Raw genomic sequence first — 18514 nt, 5'->3', positions numbered from 1 at the left:
ATCATACTCACGCGAGTCTCATATAAGTGGAATACCTCTGTTGATATTTACCGGGATAGTTTTGATGATTACATTAGAAACTCACCATTGTAGAAGAGCGCTGGCGCTGTTGGTGCTGAAATTAACTTTGATGGAAATGTAGTTAGAGACCATGCTCTTCGAGCCATACTTCGGGGTTAATATCTTGAAAAATTTACTCTCAGTTCTTTTTTGGTAACTTTGATGCTAACTTTGAAGACACAATCAATGCAGAGGTTTTTAAACTTTATGGCTAAAGTCAAAGAATATGTATATCATTAAGTCGCTTTTTTCTAATCTAATTTTACATAAAACTGGTTCAAAATATGCCAACGTACGCATCAAGGAGAATTACTTCTCTCTGGCTATATACAGTTTTTATAAAAGATTTACTGGGTGAAATATGTGCTTCACAGTACTCTTTATTTAAACATGATATATATGTTACTTGTCCAAGTCCAGCAGATGATATTACCCTTCTGTGTCTGTGTAAACGTGGTTTGGACTGTCTCATGGACATTTGCTTTAACTAAAGTTGTAAATGGCGAATCACTTACAACGTATCCAAGTCCAACGTGTTTTTTTTTTTTTTAAAGGAAAAGTGTCTTTTCAAAGACTACACACACATGGAAGTTCAGATCAGGCTGTCCAAGTGTCAATGAGAATGCTCACAAGCTACTAGGTCAATGTTTTGCCTTGCCTAATTGTAATTTATTGAAACAGGAATTAACCCTTTAATAAGTGCAAAATAGTATAAAACAATTGTATTGCCAGATAGTTTCTTTAGCTATGAACTCTTGTATTCACTCTCAGAGACCGAATGCATTTAAACTGTTCATCATATGAGTGCAAAGCTTATTCAAAATTTTCCACGACGCAATTGATCAGATATTGCTCTTAGTATGTTTGGCCTTACGTCGAAAATTTTAAACATTAAGTTATCGAAACTGTTTTCTGTTCTATGCAGAATAGATGCACGTTTAACAGTAAAGATATTATTCTTACTGTGTCTCTTTCATGTATACTTTGTCATTTACTGTAACGGAAAAGGCTTTTTCCTTGACAGATGTAACTTATTTCCTGGTTAAAAACTATTGGAATCATTTTACAAGCAGTATCTTATTGAGTAAATACTCCTCACAGAGAAGTGAACATCTCAATGTTTGTAATGAATTCCCTAGTTTGAAACGTATAGTGTGAGATAAGTCCTTTGCTACTATGATACCTTTTTAAACGCTTCCCTTATCTTAAAAAAAAACGTGTTTAAAAATGTCGCAAAGCCATAGGGTATTTCACTTAATTGTGAATTATCGTGTGTACAGTGCAACATCTTTGTAGAAGATGTAGTTGCTCTTTGTATACTTGATTGCTCTAGTTTCTTTGTGCTAACTTTACGTGACGTATTTTGTTAGTCAGCCACTATCCAGTCCATGTGTATGTATTACATTCGTGTCGGAAGGATCAAATTGCAACGATTCTCAGTAGTACACCTGCTGTAAGAATCATTCCGCGCTCAGAACCAACACGCGCGATTAATATAAGTTTACATAACTTTGTTTGCAGTTATACATTGATCGCTGGTTCATCATGGCAGTATATGATAAAACATTAAAAAATGAATACAAATTGATATATTTTTCTGCAATGGTTTATTCATCAATAATAACAGACATTAATTCACATGCAAACGTTATTGCATTCAACAATTCAAAAACAATTATAAATATAATCTTATAAAATAAGGAACAAACATGAAAAATATATCATGCAAAGGAAAAACCTTTTGTAAATGTTCAAACATTTGTAAATAGCAATAGTAGCTTAAGTGACAACAATGTAAAAACAAATTTCGTAAAACAAATATGTACCTTTCTTTTGTTTGAAAATGCAGAATAACTATATTCAACAGTGTCTTGAAATACACTAATTGCACAAAGACGAAGCTTAGAAGTAATTAAATATTTCCAAGAGGAACTCTTTTGTGCCATTCTGTCCTTTCAAATATTTGAAGATACTTGTTATATTAACTGTATCAAATATATCTCTTCCTTTCGTTTACTTTGATACTTCAACCAACGTAAATATCTATGAAGTATTCCAGGAAATGGTGTAGTTATTAGTTTTCCAAAATAACGTTTTACGTTAATGAGAATAACTGTCACTATCATTCAGGAACGATTTTCACATTGTGATAGTAATAAAGAGACAATGTAGTCAAATTTAGTTATCTTTATCATGTTAAGATACTTCATATCACTCGATTCTTCTTGGACTAGCATTGTATAACATTAACAACAGTCCATGGCCTTTGTGTGTTTGAAGCTGTAATATCGCACAAGCGTATTTAAACCTCTGAAGCAGAAGAGAGCCGGGCACCTGCGAGTTTTTCACATTGGCCTTATTAATTTTGAATGAAGACACGCACGCTATTCGCGTCTTTCAACAGTTTGATACAATTTAGCGAAAATAAATCAAACATAATCATACAACTTTTTTTTTTGTCCTTCCAAACCTCATCAGTGATACGAAGGATTTCTTTTTCAAATAAGCGATACTTCCTCGTGGTTTAAATCGGGTATATTTTCTCTTTATCGCAGTTGTAGCATGACTATGTTGATAAGCTCTCCAACTGGAAAAAGAACACATTGTCAATTGCTAGTTTGCACACGAGACAATGACGTGGCTTTATCTTCAGTAGGCAACCCTTACACAGACACGAGTGATGACAGGGCAGAAAGGTAGCATTCTTCTCATTTTGTTGACATATAACACAAATCAGCCTTTTATTACATGCTGCTCTTTCTAGCATTATATCTCTACTGGACGGAGGACCTGTAGTAAACAAACAGGGTATAAATGGTTACCGGCGACCATCATCGTAGTCAGTTTCTGGATTTATACTAAATAGCTTCATGTCCTAATCTCAAATCAGTTCCTAACTAAATTATATCTACAAAAAGGGACAACTAAAGACATGTCTTTGCAATTTAAGAATGGTCCCACTACAAAAATGATCGGTCACAAATTTCTTTTTTTCTCCAAACGCATGTTAGCTGTAACTCGACTTTGTTTTCGCTAAGCCAAAAAAAACCGTTTAGCTATGTATAATACTAGTTTGAAAAATACCCTATGGTTATCACTGATAGGTAGATATTATTTCACAAAAGAACCTACATTGTATCAGTATAAAAATGATATTCAATTATAAACTCGAATCGCAAAGTTTCTTAAACTGTTTCAATGATATGTTTTAATGTTTATATCACAAAGCATCTTAAGATAACTCTGTGAAAAACTTACGTATTTCAGTGTCTGCATTTTCCATAGGTCCGTCGACTTTCTGAGAAAAATAAATAATTAACGTTTACTTTTCAATTTTTACACGAATTAGACGTATTTATCTGCCATATTTATATTATCACAAGTTATATACAAGAAGAACAAAATCGACTTTTGATAACATTGTTATGAATATTAATCTTTGACCACAGAAAAAGTACTTTGTACGAATGAGACGAATAGTAAGTTCAAGTGACACCGATATATATTATTTCAAAACATTCTCGCTTTTTAATAAGATGCTATCAATGTTTAAAAGGACTCATTAGAATGTCTCCTCATACCCGATAAGGGTGTTGCACATAATATTTAAAAGTATCGGGTAATTGTAAATGAATAAATTCTATAACCAGATAATTATCAAATCACATTGCTTATGTATTGTAAAGTATGGATAACCGTCATTTAGGTCTCTGCTACATGTCAGGTCATGCACCGTTTGCATTATTTATCCCGGACTTAAGAAAGACTACTCTCACCTCCACACAATAACACTGTCTTTTAAATAAAACGTATTTTCAATTTTGGTGGTGGTTAGAAGGGGATGGCCATGGATTTAATTCGACTAATGTAGGCTATAACACACTAGATTATCAAATTTTCGTCGATTTGCCTTTTCTTACAAAAAAGCAAAAAAAAAAGATATCAATTTCAATGGGATATCACTGAGTAAAAAACAATATAAAAGATGGTTCAGTTGTATATATAGGTTTCTTTGTATCCACACATAGGCTCTGAAATATGAGGAGTTGCCATCATGACAGAGAACGGAAGAGAAATTTTAAATCTGTATCTATATCACCCTCGGAGTGGTGGTGATGGCTTTATACGTCCCTATATCACCCTCGGAGTGGTGGTGATGTCCTGTATACGTCCCTATATCACCCTCGGAGTGGTGGTGATGTCCTGTATACGTCCCTATATTACCCTCGGAGTGGTGGTGATGTCCTGTATACGTCCCTATATTACCCTCGGAGTGGTGGTGATGTCCTATATATGTCCTTATATCACCCTAGGAGTGGTGGTGATGTCCTGTATACGTCCCTATATCACCCTCGGAATGGTGGTGATGTCCTTTATACGTCCCTATATCACCCTCGGGGTGTTGGTGATGTCCTTTATAATCCCTATATCACCCTCGGAGTGGTGGTGATGTCCTTTATACGTCCCTATATCACCCTCGGAGTGGTGGTGATGTCCTATATATGTCCCTATATCACCCTCAGAGTGGTGGTGATGTCCTGTATATGTCCCTATATCACCCTCGGAGTGGTGGTGATGTCCGGTATATGTCCCTATATCACCCTCGGAGTGTTGGTGATGTCCTTTATACATCCCTATATCACCCTCGGAGTGGTGGTGATGTCCTTTATACGTCCCTATATAACCCTCGGAGTGGTGGTGATGTCCTGTATACGTCCCTATATCACCCTCGGAGTGGTGGTGATGTCCTTTACACGTCCCTATATCACCCTCCGAGTGGTGATGTCCTTTATACGTCCCTATATCACCCTCAGAGTGGTGGTGATGTCCTTTATACGTCCCTATATAACCCTCTGAGTGGTGGTGATGTCCTGTATACGTCCCTATATCAATGCCCGAGTGGTGGTGATGTCCTGTATACGTCCCTATATAACCCTCGGAGTGGTGGTGATGTCCTTTATACGTCCCTATATCACCCTCGGAGTGGTGGTGATGTCCTTTATACGTCCCTATATCACCCTCGGAGTGGTGGTGATGTCCTGTATACGTCCCTATATCACCCTTGGAATGGTGGTGATGTCCTGTATACGTCCCTATATCACCCTCGGAGTGGTGGTGATGTCCTGTATACGTCCCTATATTACCCTCGGAGTGGTGGTGATGTCCTTAATATGTCCCTATATCACCCTCGGAGTGGTGGTGATGTCCTGTATACGTCCCTATATCACCCTCCGAGTGGTGGTGATGTCCTTTATACGTCCCTATATCACCCTCGGAGTGGTGGTGATGTCCTGTATACGTCCCTATATCACCCTCCGAGTGGTGGTGATGTCCTGTATACGTCGCTATATCACCCTCGGAGTGGTGGTGATGTCCTATATATGTCCCTATATCACCCTCGGAGTGGTGGTGATGTGCTGTATACGTCCCTATATCACCCTCGGAGTGGTGGTGACGTCCTGTATAGTCCCTATATCACCCTCGGAGTGGTGCTGATGTCCTTTATACGTCCCTATATCACCCTCGGAGTGGTGGTGATGTCCTTTATACGTCCCTATAACACCCTCGGAGTGGTGGTGATGTCCTGTATACGTCCCTATATCACCCTCGGAGTAGTGGTGTTGTCATTTATACGTCCCTATATCACCCTCGGAGTGGTGGTGATGTCCTGTATATGTCCCTATATCACCCTCGGAGTGGTGGTGATGTCCTGTATACGTCCCTATATCACCCTCGGAGTGGTGGTGATGTCCTTTATTCGTCCCTATATCACCCTCAGAGTGGTGGTGATGTCCTGTATATGTCCCTATATCACCCTCGGAGTGTTGATGATGTCCTTTATAATCCCTATATCACCCTCGGAGTGGTGGTGATGTCCTTTATACATCCCTATATCACCCTCGGAGTGGTGGTGATGTCCTGTATACGTCCCTATATCACCCTCGGAGTGGTGGTGATGTCCTTTATACGTCCCTATATCACCCTCCGAGTGGTGATGTCCTTTATACGTCCCTATATCACCCTCAGAGTGGTGGTGATGTCCTTTATACGTCCCTATATAACCCTCGGAGTGGTGGTGATGTCCTTTATACGTCCCTATATAACCCTCGGAGTGGTGGTGATGCCCTGTATACGTCCCTATATCAATGTCCGAGTGGTGGTGATGTCCTGTATACGTCACTATATCACCCTCCGAGTGGTAGTGATGTCCGATATATGTCCCTATATCACCCTCGGAGTGGTGGTGATGTCCTGTATACGTCCCTATATCACCCTCGGAGTGGTGGTGATGTGCTTTATACGTCCCTATATCAATGTCCGAGTGGTGGTGATGTCCTGTATTCGTCCCTATATCACCCTCGGAGTGGTGGTTATGTCCTTTATACGTCCCTATATCACCCTCGGAGTGGTGGAGATGTCCTTTATACGTCACTATATCACCCTCGGAGTGGTGGTGATGTCCTGTATACGTCCCTATATCACCCTCGGAGTGGTGGTGATGTCCTTTATACGTCCCTATATAATCCTCGGAGTTGTGGTGATGTCCTGTATACGTCCCTATATCAATGCCCGAGTGGTGGTGATGTCCTGTATACGTCCCTATATCACCCTCGGAGTGGTGCTGATGTCCTTTATACGTCCCTATATCACCCTCGGAGTGGTGGTGATGTCCTTTATACGTCCCTATATCACCCTCGGAGTGGTGGTGATGTCCTGTATACGTCCCTATATCACCCTCGGAGTGGTTGTGTTGTCATTTATACGTCCCTATATCACCCTCGGAGTGGTGGTGATGTCCTGTATATGTCCCTATATCACCCTCGGAGTGGTGGTGATGTCCTGTATACGTCCCTATATCACCCTCGGAGTGGTGGTGATGTCCTTTATTCGTCCCTATATCACCCTCAGAGTGGTGGTGATGTCCTGTATATGTCCCTATATCACCCTCGGAGTGTTGATGATGTCCTTTATAATCCCTATATCACCCTCGGAGTGGTGGTGATGTCCTTTATACATCCCTATATCACCCTCGGAGTGGTGGTGATGTCCTGTATACGTCCCTATATCACCCTCGGAGTGGTGGTGATGTCCTTTATACGTCCCTATATCACCCTCCGAGTGGTGATGTCCTTTATACGTCCCTATATCACCCTCAGAGTGGTGGTGATGTCCTTTATACGTCCCTATATAACCCTCGGAGTGGTGAAGATGTCCTTTATACGTCCCTATATAACCCTCGGAGTGGTGGTGATGCCCTGTATACGTCCCTATATCAATGTCCGAGTGGTGGTGATGTCCTGTATACGTCACTATATCACCCTCCGAGTGGTAGTGATGTCCTATATATGTCCCTATATCACCCTCGGAGTGGTGGTGATGTCCTGTATACGTCCCTTTATCACCCTCGGAGTGGTGGTGATGTGCTTTATACGTCCCTATATCAATGTCCGAGTGGTGGAGATGTCCTGTATTCGTCCCTATATCACCCTCGGAGTGGTGGTTATGTCCTTTATACGTCCCTATATCACCCTCGGAGTGGTGGAGATGTCCTTTATACGTCCCTATATCACCCTCGGAGTGGTGGTGATGTCCTGTATACGTCCCTATATCACCCTCGGAGTGGTGGTGATGTCCTTTATACGTCCCTATATAACCCTCGGAGTTGTGGTGATGTCCTGTATACGTCCCTATATCAATGCCCGAGTGGTGGTGATGTCCTGTATACGTCCCTATATCACCCTCGGAGTGGTGGTGATGTCCTTTATACGTCCCTATATCACCCTCGGAGTGGTGGTGATGTCCTTTATACGTCCCTATATCACCCTCGGAGTGGTGGTGATGTCCTGTATACGTCCCTATATCACCCTCGGAGTGGTTGTGTTGTCATTTATACGTCCCTATATCACCCTCGGAGTGGTGGTGATGTCCTGTATATGTCCCTATATCACCCTCGGAGTGGTGGTGATGTCCTGTATACGTCCCTATATCACCCTCGGAGTGGTGGTGATGTCCTTTATTCGTCCCTATATCACCCTCAGAGTGGTGGTGATGTCCTGTATATGTCCCTATATCACCCTCGGAGTGTTGATGATGTCCTTTATAATCCCTATATCACCATCGGAGTGGTGGTGATGTCCTTCATACATCCCTATATCACCCTCGGAGTGGTGGTGATGTCCTGTATACGTCCCTATATCACCCTCGGAGTGGTGGTGATGTCCTTTATACGTCCCTATATCACCCTCCGAGTGGTGATGTCCTTTATACGTCCCTATATCACCCTCAGAGTGGTGGTGATGTCCTTTATACGTCCCTATATAACCCTCGGAGTGGTGGTGATGTCCTTTATACGTCCCTATATAACCCTCGGAGTGGTGGTGATGCCCTGTATACGTCCCTATATCAATGTCCGAGTGGTGGTGATGTCCTGTATACGTCACTATATTACCCTCGGAGTGGTGGTGATGTCCTTTATACGTCCCTATATCACCCTCAGAGTGGTGGTGATGTCCTTTATACGTCCCTATATCACCCTCGGAGTGGTGGTGATGTCCTTTATACGTCCCTATATCACCCTCAGAGTGGTGGTGATGTCCTTTATACGTCCCTATATCACCCTCGGAATGGTGATGTCCTGTATACGTCCCTATATTACCCTTGGAGTGGTGGTGATGTCCTTTATACGTCCCTATATTACCCTCGGAGTGGTGGTGATGTCCTTTATACGTCCCTATATCACCCCCGGAGTGTTGGTGATGTCCTGTATATGTCCCTATATCACCCTCGGAGTGGTGGTGATGTCCTTTATACGTCCCTATATCACCCTCGGAGTGGTGGTGATGTCCTTTATACGTCCCTATATCACCCTCGGAATGGTGATGTCCTGTATACGTCCCTATATTACCCTTGGAGTGGTGGTGATGTCCTTTATACGTCCCTATATTACCCTCGGAGTGGTGGTGATGTCCTTTATACGTCCCTATATCACCCCCGGAGTGTTGGTGATGTCCTTTATACGTCCCTATATCACCCTCGGAGTGGTGGTGATGTCCTTTATACGTCCTTATATCACCCTCGGAATGGTGATGTCCTGTATACGTCCCTATATTACCCTTGGAGTGGTGGTGATGTCCTTTATACGTCCCTATATTACCCTCGGAGTGGTGGTGATGTCCTTTATACGTCCCTATATCACCCCCGGAGTGTTGGTGATGTCCTGTATACGTCCCTATATCACCCTCGGAGTGGTGGTGATGTCCTTTATACGTCCCTATATCACCCTCAGAGTGGTGGTGATGTCCTTTATACGTCCCTATATCACCCTCGGAATGGTGATGTCCTGTATACGTCCCTATATTACCCTTGGAGTGGTGGTGATGTCCTTTATACGTCCCTATATTACCCTTGGAGTGGTGGTGATGTCCTTTATACATCCCTATATTACCCTCGGAGTGGTGGTGATGTCCTTTATACGTCCCTATATCCACCCCCGGAGTGTTGGTGATGTCCTGTATATGTCCTTATATCACCCTCGGAGTGGTGGTGATGTCCTTTATACGTCCCTATATCAGCCTCAGAGTGGTGGTGATGTCCTTTATACGTCCCTATATCACCCTCGGAATGGTGATGTCCTGTATACGTCCCTATATTACCCTTGGGGTGGTGGTGATGTCCTTTATACGTCCCTATATTACCCTCGGAGTGGTGGTGATGTCCTTTATACGTCCCTATATCACCCCCGGAGTGTTGGTGATGTCCTGTATATGTCCCTATATCACCCTCGGAGTGGTGGTGATGTCCTTTATACGTCCCTATATCACCCTCGGAGTGTTGGTGATGTCATGTATACGTCCCTATATCACCCTCGGAGTGGTGGTGATGTCCTTTATACGTCCCTATATCACCCTCAGAGTGGTGGTGATGTCCTTTATACGTCCCTATATCACCCTCGGAATGGTGATGTCCTGTATACGTCCCTATATTACCCTTGGAGTGGTGGTGATGTCCTTTATACGTCCCTATATTACCCTTGGAGTGGTGGTGATGTCCTTTATACATCCCTATATTACCCTCGGAGTGGTGGTGATGTCCTTTATACGTCCCTATATCCACCCCCGGAGTGTTGGTGATGTCCTGTATATGTCCCTATATCACCCTCGGAGTGGTGGTGATGTCCTTTATACGTCCCTATATCACCCTCAGAGTGGTGGTGATGTCCTTTATACGTCCCTATATCACCCTCGGAATGGTGATGTCCTGTATACGTCCCTATATTACCCTTGGGGTGGTGGTGATGTCCTTTATACGTCCCTATATTACCCTCGGAGTGGTGGTGATGTCCTTTATACGTCCCTATATCACCCCCGGAGTGTTGGTGATGTCCTGTATATGTCCCTATATCACCTTCGGAGTGGTGGTGATGTCCTTTATACGTCCCTATATCACCCTCGGAGTGGTGGTGATGTCCTTTATACGTCCTTATATCACCCTCGGAATGGTGATGTCCTGTATACGTCCCTATATTACCCTTGGAGTGGTGGTGATGTCCTTTATACGTCCCTATATTACCCTCGGAGTGGTGGTGATGTCCTTTATACGTCCCTATATCACCCCCGGAGTGTTGGTGATGTCCTGTATACGTCCCTATATCACCCTCGGAGTGGTGGTGATGTCCTTTATACGTCCCTATATCACCCTCAGAGTGGTGGTGATGTCCTTTATACGTCCCTATATCACCCTCGGAATGGTGATGTCCTGTATACGTCCCTATATTACCCTTGGAGTGGTGGTGATGTCCTTTATACCTCCCTATATTACCATTGGAGTGGTGGTGATGTCCTTTATACATCCCTATATTACCCTCGGAGTGGTGGTGATGTCCTTTATACGTCCCTATATCCACCCCCGGAGTGTTGGTGATGTCCTGTATACGTCCCTATATCACCCTCGGAGTGGTGGTGATGTCCTTTATACGTCCCTATATCACCCTCGGAGTGGTGGTGATGTCCTGTATAGTCCCTATATCACCCTCGGAGTGGTGGTGATGTCCTTTATACGTCCCTATATTACCCTCGGAGTGGTGGTGATGTCCTATATATGTCCCTATATCACCCTCGGAGTGTTGGTGATGTCCTGTATATGTCCCTATATCACCCTCGGAGTGGTGGTGATGTCTTTTATACGTCCCTATATCACCCTCAGAGTGGTGGTGATGTCCTTTATACGTCCCTATATCACCCTCGGAATGGTGATGTCCTGTATACGTCCCTATATTACCCTTGGAGTGGTGGTGATGTCCTTATACGTCCCTATATTACCCTCGGAGTGGTGGTGATGTCCTTTATACGTCCCTATATCACCCCCGGAGTGTTGGTGATGTCCTGTATACGTCCCTATATCACCCTCGGAGTGGTGGTGATGTCCTTTATACGTCCCTATATCACCCTCAGAGTGGTGGTGATGTCCTTTATACGTCCCTATATCACCCTCGGAATGGTGATGTCCTGTATACGTCCCTATATTACCCTTGGAGTGGTGGTGATGTCCTTTATACGTCCCTATATTACCCTTGGAGTGGTGGTGATGTCCTTTATACGTCCCTATATTACCCTCGGAGTGGTGGTGATGTCCTTTATACGTCCCTATATCCACCCCCGGAGTGTTGGTGATGTCCTGTATACGTCCCTATATCACCCTCGGAGTGGTGGTGATGTCCTTTATACGTCCCTATATCACCCTCGGAGTGGTGGTGATGTCCTGTATAGTCCCTATATCACCCTCGGAGTGGTGGTGATGTCCTTTATACGTCCCTATATTACCCTCGGAGTGGTGGTGATGTCCTATATATGTCCCTATATCACCCTCGGAGTGTTGGTGATGTCCTGTATATGTCCCTATATCACTCTCGGAGTGGTGGTGATGTCCTTTATACGTCCCTATATCACCCTCAGAGTGGTGGTGATGTCCTTTATACGTCCCTATATCACCCTCGGAATGGTGATGTCCTGTATACGTCCCTATATTACCCTTGGAGTGGTGGTGATGTCCTTTATACGTCCCTATATTACCCTCGGAGTGGTGGTGATGTCCTTTATACGTCCCTATATCACCCCCGGAGTGTTGGTGATGTCCTGTATATGTCCCTATATCACCCTCGGAGTGGTGGTGATGTCCTTTATACGTCCCTATATCACCCTCGGAGTGGTGGTGATGTCCTTTATACGTCCCTATATCACCCTCGGAATGGTGATGTCCTGTATACGTCCCTATATTACCCTTGGAGTGGTGGTGATGTCCTTTATACGTCCCTATATTACCCTCGGAGTGGTGGTGATGTCCTTTATACGTCCCTATATCACCCCCGGAGTGTTGGTGATGTCCTTTATATGTCCCTATATCACCCTCGGAGTGGTGGTGATGTCCTTTATACGTCCCTATATCACCCTCAGAGTGGTGGTGATGTCCTTTATACGTCCCTATATCACCCTCGGAATGGTGATGTCCTGTATACGTCCCTATATTACCCTTGGAGTGGTGGTGATGTCCTTTATACGTCCCTATATTACCCTCGGAGTGGTGGTGATGTCCTTTATACGTCCCTATATCACCCCCGGAGTGTTGGTGATGTCCTGTATATGTCCCTATATCACCCTCGGAGTGGTGGTGATGTCCTTTATACGTCCCTATATCACCCTCGGAGTGGTGGTGATGTCCTTTATACGTCCCTATATCACCCTCGGAATGGTGATGTCCTGTATACGTCCCTATATTACCCTTGGAGTGGTGGTGATGTCCTTTATACGTCCCTATATTACCCTCGGAGTGGTGGTGATGTCCTTTATACGTCCCTATATCACCCCCGGAGTGTTGGTGATGTCCTGTATACGTCCCTATATCACCCTCGGAGTGGTGGTGATGTCCTTTATACGTCCCTATATCACCCTCAGAGTGGTGGTGATGTCCTTTATACGTCCCTATATCACCCTCGGAATGGTGATGTCCTGTATACGTCCCTATATTACCCTTGGAGTGGTGGTGATGTCCTTTATACGTCCCTATATTACCCTCGGAGTGGTGGTGATGTCCTTTATACGTCCCTATATCACCCCCGGAGTGTTGGTGATGTCCTGTATATGTCCCTATATCCCCCTGGGAGTGGTGGTGATGTCCTTTATACGTCCCTATATCACCCTCGGAGTGGTGGTGATGTCCTTTATACGTCCCTATATCACCCTCGGAATGGTGATGTCCTGTATACGTCCCTATATTACCCTTGGAGTGGTGGTGATGTCCTGTATACGTCCCTATATTACCCTCGGAGTGGTGGTGATGTCTATATTACCCTCGGAGTGGTGGTGATGTCCTTTATACGTCCCTATATCACCCCCGGAGTGTTGGTGATGTCCTGTATACGTCCCTATATCACCCTCGGAGTGGTGGTGATGTCCTTAATATGTCCCTATATCACCCTCGGAGTGGTGGTGGTGTCCTTTATGCGTCCCTATATCACCCTCGGAGTGGTGGTGATGTCCTGTATACGTCCCTATATCACCCTCGGAGTGGTGGTGATGTCCTGTATACGTCCCTATATCACCCTCGGAGTGGTGGTGATGTCCTGTATACGTCCCTATATCACCCTCGGAGTGGTGGTGATGTCCTGTATATGTCCCTATATCACCCTCGGAGTGGTGGTGATGTCCTTTATACGTCCCTATATCACCCTCGGAATGGTGATGTCCTTTATACGTCCCTATATTACCCTCGGAGTGGTGGTGATGTCCTGTATACGTCCCTATATCACCCTCGGAGTGGTGGTGATGTCCTGTATACGTCCCTACATCACCCTCAGAGTGGTGGTGATGTCCTGTATACGTCCCTATATCACCCTCAGAGTGGTGGTGATGTCCCTTATACGTCCCTATATCACCCTGGGAATGGTGGCGATGTCCTGTATACGTCCCTATATCACCCTCGGAGTGGTGGTGATGTCCTTTATACGTCCCTATATCGCCCTCGGAGTGGTGGTGATGTCCTGTATACGTCCCTATATCACCCTCGGAGTGGTGGCAATGTCCTGTATACGTCCCTATATAACCCTCGGAGTGGTGGTGATGTCCTGTATACGTCCCTATATCACCCTGGGAATGGTGGTGATGTCCTGTATACGTCCCTATATCACCCTCGGAGTGGTGTTGATGTCCTTTATACGTCCCTATATCACCCTCAGAGTGGTGGTGATGTCCTTTATACGTCCCTATATCACCCTCGGAATGGTGATGTCCTGTATACGTCCCTATATTACCCTTGGAGTGGTGGTGATGTCCTTTATACGTCCCTATATTACCCTCGGAGTGGTGGTGATGTCCTTTATACGTCCCTATATCACCCCCGGAGTGTTGGTGATGTCCTGTATACGTCCCTATATCACCCTCGGAGTGGTGGTGATGTCCTTTATACGTCCCTATATCACCCTCGGAGTGGTGGTGATGTCCTGTATAGTCCCTATATCACCCTCGGAGTGGTGGTTATGTCCTTTATACGTCCCTATATTACCCTCGGAGTGGTGGTGATGTCCTATATATGTCCCTATATCACCCTCGGTGTGGTGGTGATGTCCTTTATACGTCCCTATATCACCCTCGTAGTGGTGGTGATGTCCTTTATACGTCCCTATATTACCCTCGGAGTGGTGGTGATGTCCTGTATATGTCCCTATATCACCCTCGGAGTGGTGTTGATGTCCTTTATACATCCCTATATTACCCTCGGAGTGGTGGTGATGTCCTATAAACGTCCTTATATCACCCTCGGAGTGGTGGTGATGTCCTTTATACATCCCTATATCACCCTCGAAGTGGTGGTGATGTCCTTTATATGTCCCTATATCACCCTTGGAGTGGTGGTGATGTCCTTTATACGTCCCTATATCACCCTCGGAATGGTGGTGATGTCCTGTATACGTCCCTATGTCACCCTCGGAGTGGTGGTGATGTCCTGTATACGTCCCTATATCACCCTCGGAGTGGTGGTGATGTCCTTTATACGTCCCTATATCACCCTCGGAGTGGTGATGTCCTGTATACGTCCCTATGTCACCCTCGGAGTGGTGGTGATGTCCTGTATACGTCCCTATATCACCCTCGGAGTGGTGGTGATGTCCTTTATACGTCCCTATATCACCCTCGGAGTGTTGGTGATGTCCTATATACGTCCCTTTATCACCCTCGGAGTGGTGGTGATGTCCTTTATACGTCCCTATATCACCCTCGGAGTGGTGGTGATGTCCTTTATACGTCCCTATATCACCCCCCGAGTGGTGGTGATGTCCTTTATACATCCCTATATGTGACAGGTTTTATCTGTTCAGATTATACATTATTGACCTTAACAAATAGAATATTGATTAATGAAATTTGAACGTTTACAGTACGGTGTAACTAGTTAAGATATCTTGTTGATAAACAATTGGGCCGAGTGTTTAAACTAAAATTAATTGACTTACCCAATCTGTTAATACATTGGTGGGGTTTTGTCGAAGGAAAGTGCAATTTGGCGACTTCCTAGCGTGTTCTCTGCACATACACAGGTGATTGTTGTGTTGGTGTACTTCTGCATACATGTTAAAAACTCATATGAATACCAACATAATGAAAATCATTTACTCCAGTTATTTGTGCATGCATCAACACAATATGCCGTAGTGTTAGTAAGATAAAATAAAATTGTAGATAAAGTTTTAATTAAATGAGCACAAGTCAAATTGTGTCGTAAGGTTTAGGCTTGTGCCAACTGACACTATTTATATATAGATTTGGTCATTTTTATTTTTAAATAAAGCCATTCGCTTTACAATTTTACTCAACAAGTAAACTACTTTTTTTTCTTGAAGTATCGTTTCAATATGGAACATTTTTCAAGTGGGTATAAGTCCACAGAATCTAACGTCATATCACTGCATTTAAAACGCCCATTCATTCGACATCTATACATTTCATTCTTGTATATACATGTTCATCAAAAAAATCAAAGAAGGGGCTGTCTAATATGGAAACACATTATTTCAGCTTTTAATGGATACTCACTTGTTCCGCAATGAAAACATCGCACTTTTTTTCTTGTTTCTGAAATAAAACATAGCAAAGGCGAAGTGCCAATTAACGCTAGTTTGCTGTCCGAAAAAAATCTCAATGAACTTACACAACAGCTGACAATTGTACAAAACACACAAGAGTTATTTCCCTTCCATTACAAATTAGTAGTTAAACAGAATAATACCGTTGTTATAAGGGGCGGCGGAGGAAACTTAAGTCAGGTCGAAAGAAATGTCAAAATCTGGGAGGTTCAATAACACAAAAGTGCAATAAATGTCATAATTATGCATTGATGTCATTTGTTTTTAATTTCATAGTGGTATGAAAACGAAAGTTGTTTGCAAACTGTTCGTATATCTCACAAAAGTTTGCAAACAAAAACATGTTATTGGTTGTATCCGGAAAATGTTTTTATAAATTTGACACTTGATTGTCTGTTTACTTCCAAATAAGACATTTTACTACTTAGTTTTCCCGATCAGACACGCCAAGTAGGCGGTTTTATGAAAAAAAGGAAAAAACAGAGCAATAGACAGTTGGACTATTGTCATGGTCTGAAGGAGTTTGAGAAGTTTTACTGCATTGAGAAAGACCTCGTGCATTTGTTTTAAAAGTACGAAACTGTATCACTCTTGATTAAATTTAAACAAACCACCAGAACATACCATCGAAGAATAATCCGTTCTTAGCTAGGTCTACTGCTGAAGAAGGAAGAATTCCTGATTTTTTCAAACTTGTCAGTCGTGTTGCCCCAATGAAAAAATTCGGAAATGCTGCATTCGACATACCAGCTCCAAGGTCTTCATATGAATAAGAGCAAAAATCCATATTCGTTTTACAATGGTAAGATTCCGTTATAAATAGTCCATAATTTATTCATTTAAATTGATACTATAAGTATAGTCACATCTAAATTTCGTTCTTATACTTGTTAAAAAAATAGCAATATCCACGTACTTGTCAGGTTCAAACAAAATATACATGTATTTATAAGGGGTCCAAGAGAGTAAAGACATATTCACTGCAAATGCAAACAATTCTTACCATTTTGTTTCCTGTTGTGATTAAATACAAATACACATCCAGGAGACCGTGTCTGGTGAATTTCACCTACGTTGTCCAGTTCTGTGAGCTCTGCCACATGTAAGTCAAGTCCACAGGAGAAACATCGTACTAAATCTTGATATAGGATGTAGTAGAATCCTGCGTTTACTAGCTTCGTCAGAAATATGGTATAATATTCATTTGGAAATTTCCTAAAACTGTACAACCTGGATAGTTGATGGGAAAAGTCATTTTCCGGGAAACACGTTTCTGCTGTCAGCGTTATAGGTAGCGATGATGTGGCCGTCAGAGTTATAGGATTCGATGATAGTGCCGTCAGAGTTAGAGGATTCGATGATGGTGTCGTCAGAGTTAGAGGATTCGATGGTGGTGCCGTCAGAGTTAGAGGATGCGATGACGAGGCCATGTTCATGTCTTTGTATCAATTCTGCAGTTATATAATGAAACAATACAGGAATCATAGGATTGATAAATTTATGAAGCAAAAAGATAGACCCACACTCGTCATCAATGAAATGAATTAACCCAGTTATACCACCTCACCCCTCAATAATTAAGTGAAATGATACAGGGTTCATTTATTTTATACACTACACCCCTCAGTATTGAAGTAAATTAACCCAGTTATACCACCTCACCCCTAATTAATTAAGTTAACTGATACAGGTTTCAGATATTTTATACCTTACACCCCTCAGCAAAAAAGTAGATTGGCCCAGTTATACCACCTCACCCCTCATCAATTTAGTGTATTGACCAAGTTATAGCCCCACAACCCTCATCACTTTAGTATATTGACCAGGTTATAGCCCACATCCCTCATCAATTAATAGAAATGACCCGGTTGTACCTTACACAAAAGATTTGTTTATGTACGTCCTTACACCTCACTGGTCCAGCATTCTATAATGACATTTTAACTATGTGTATAAATCTAACATAAAACTAGCTGCACACGTATCGTATTAAACGATAAAAACACCGAGTAAGATAAACAAGTTTGAATTGATATAATCTAACAATCTAATCATAACACTATATGAAGAATGCTTGAAATGAAGAATGTTTATTAGTGTCATATTATATAATAAACAACAGCAACTTAAATTACACATGTCAGACGCATACTCACTTGCAAATCCTGTAACTCAGACTAAAACTTCATAAATTTTTTTAACTTACATGTATATACGGCATGATATCGTTAAAAATAAACTCTGGCAAAATGCCCAGTAACATAATATTATCAACTACATATACATTTGTTGATCTCGTTTTAAAAGGAAGTATGACTGCAT

General features: G+C 42.8%; 1 protein-coding gene across 2 annotated transcripts; it reads right to left on the bottom strand.

The window, feature by feature from the left end:
* Positions 1–1650: 1650 nt before the first annotated feature.
* Positions 1651–18420, bottom strand: LOC117328058 (baculoviral IAP repeat-containing protein 7-B-like). 2 transcript variants are annotated; one of them, XM_033885394.1, is made up of 7 exons: positions 18349–18420; positions 17196–17643; positions 16817–16951; positions 16143–16181; positions 15563–15669; positions 3319–3358; positions 1651–2850 (listed from the first exon to the last, which is right to left on the bottom strand). In XM_033885394.1, the coding sequence occupies exons 2-7, from the start codon at positions 17626–17628 to the stop codon at positions 2627–2629; spliced, it is 978 nt and encodes a 325-aa protein (XP_033741285.1). In that variant the 5' UTR covers positions 17629–17643; positions 18349–18420; the 3' UTR covers positions 1651–2626. The 2 variants fall into 2 exon arrangements, with proteins under 2 accessions (XP_033741285.1, XP_033741284.1); XM_033885393.1 differs by lacking the exon at positions 18349–18420 and having other exon boundaries at positions 17196–18338.
* Between the last annotated feature and the right edge of the window lie 94 nt (positions 18421–18514).

The sequence above is a fragment of the Pecten maximus genome, chromosome 5, assembly GCF_902652985.1.
Source record: "Pecten maximus chromosome 5, xPecMax1.1, whole genome shotgun sequence".
NCBI lineage: Eukaryota > Metazoa > Mollusca > Bivalvia > Pectinida > Pectinidae > Pecten > Pecten maximus.
Note: the sequence above shows the minus strand (reverse complement) of the source record. Positions and strands in the feature narration are given on the sequence as shown.

What these genes read in the sequence shown, in the direction of transcription:
- LOC117328058 (XM_033885394.1), bottom strand. Translation starts at nt 17,628, where the DNA reads ATGAACATGGCCTCGTCATCGCATCCTCTAACTCTGACGGCACCACCA. An exon ending in TCACAACAGGAAACAAAATG is followed by an intron (nt 16,952 to 17,195) that starts GTAAGAATTGTT and finishes ATTCATATGAAG; the next exon opens with ACCTTGGAGCTGGTATGTCG. An exon ending in ATGTTTTCATTGCGGAACAA is followed by an intron (nt 15,670 to 16,142) that starts GTGAGTATCCAT and finishes ACATGTATGCAG; the next exon opens with AAGTACACCAACACAACAAT.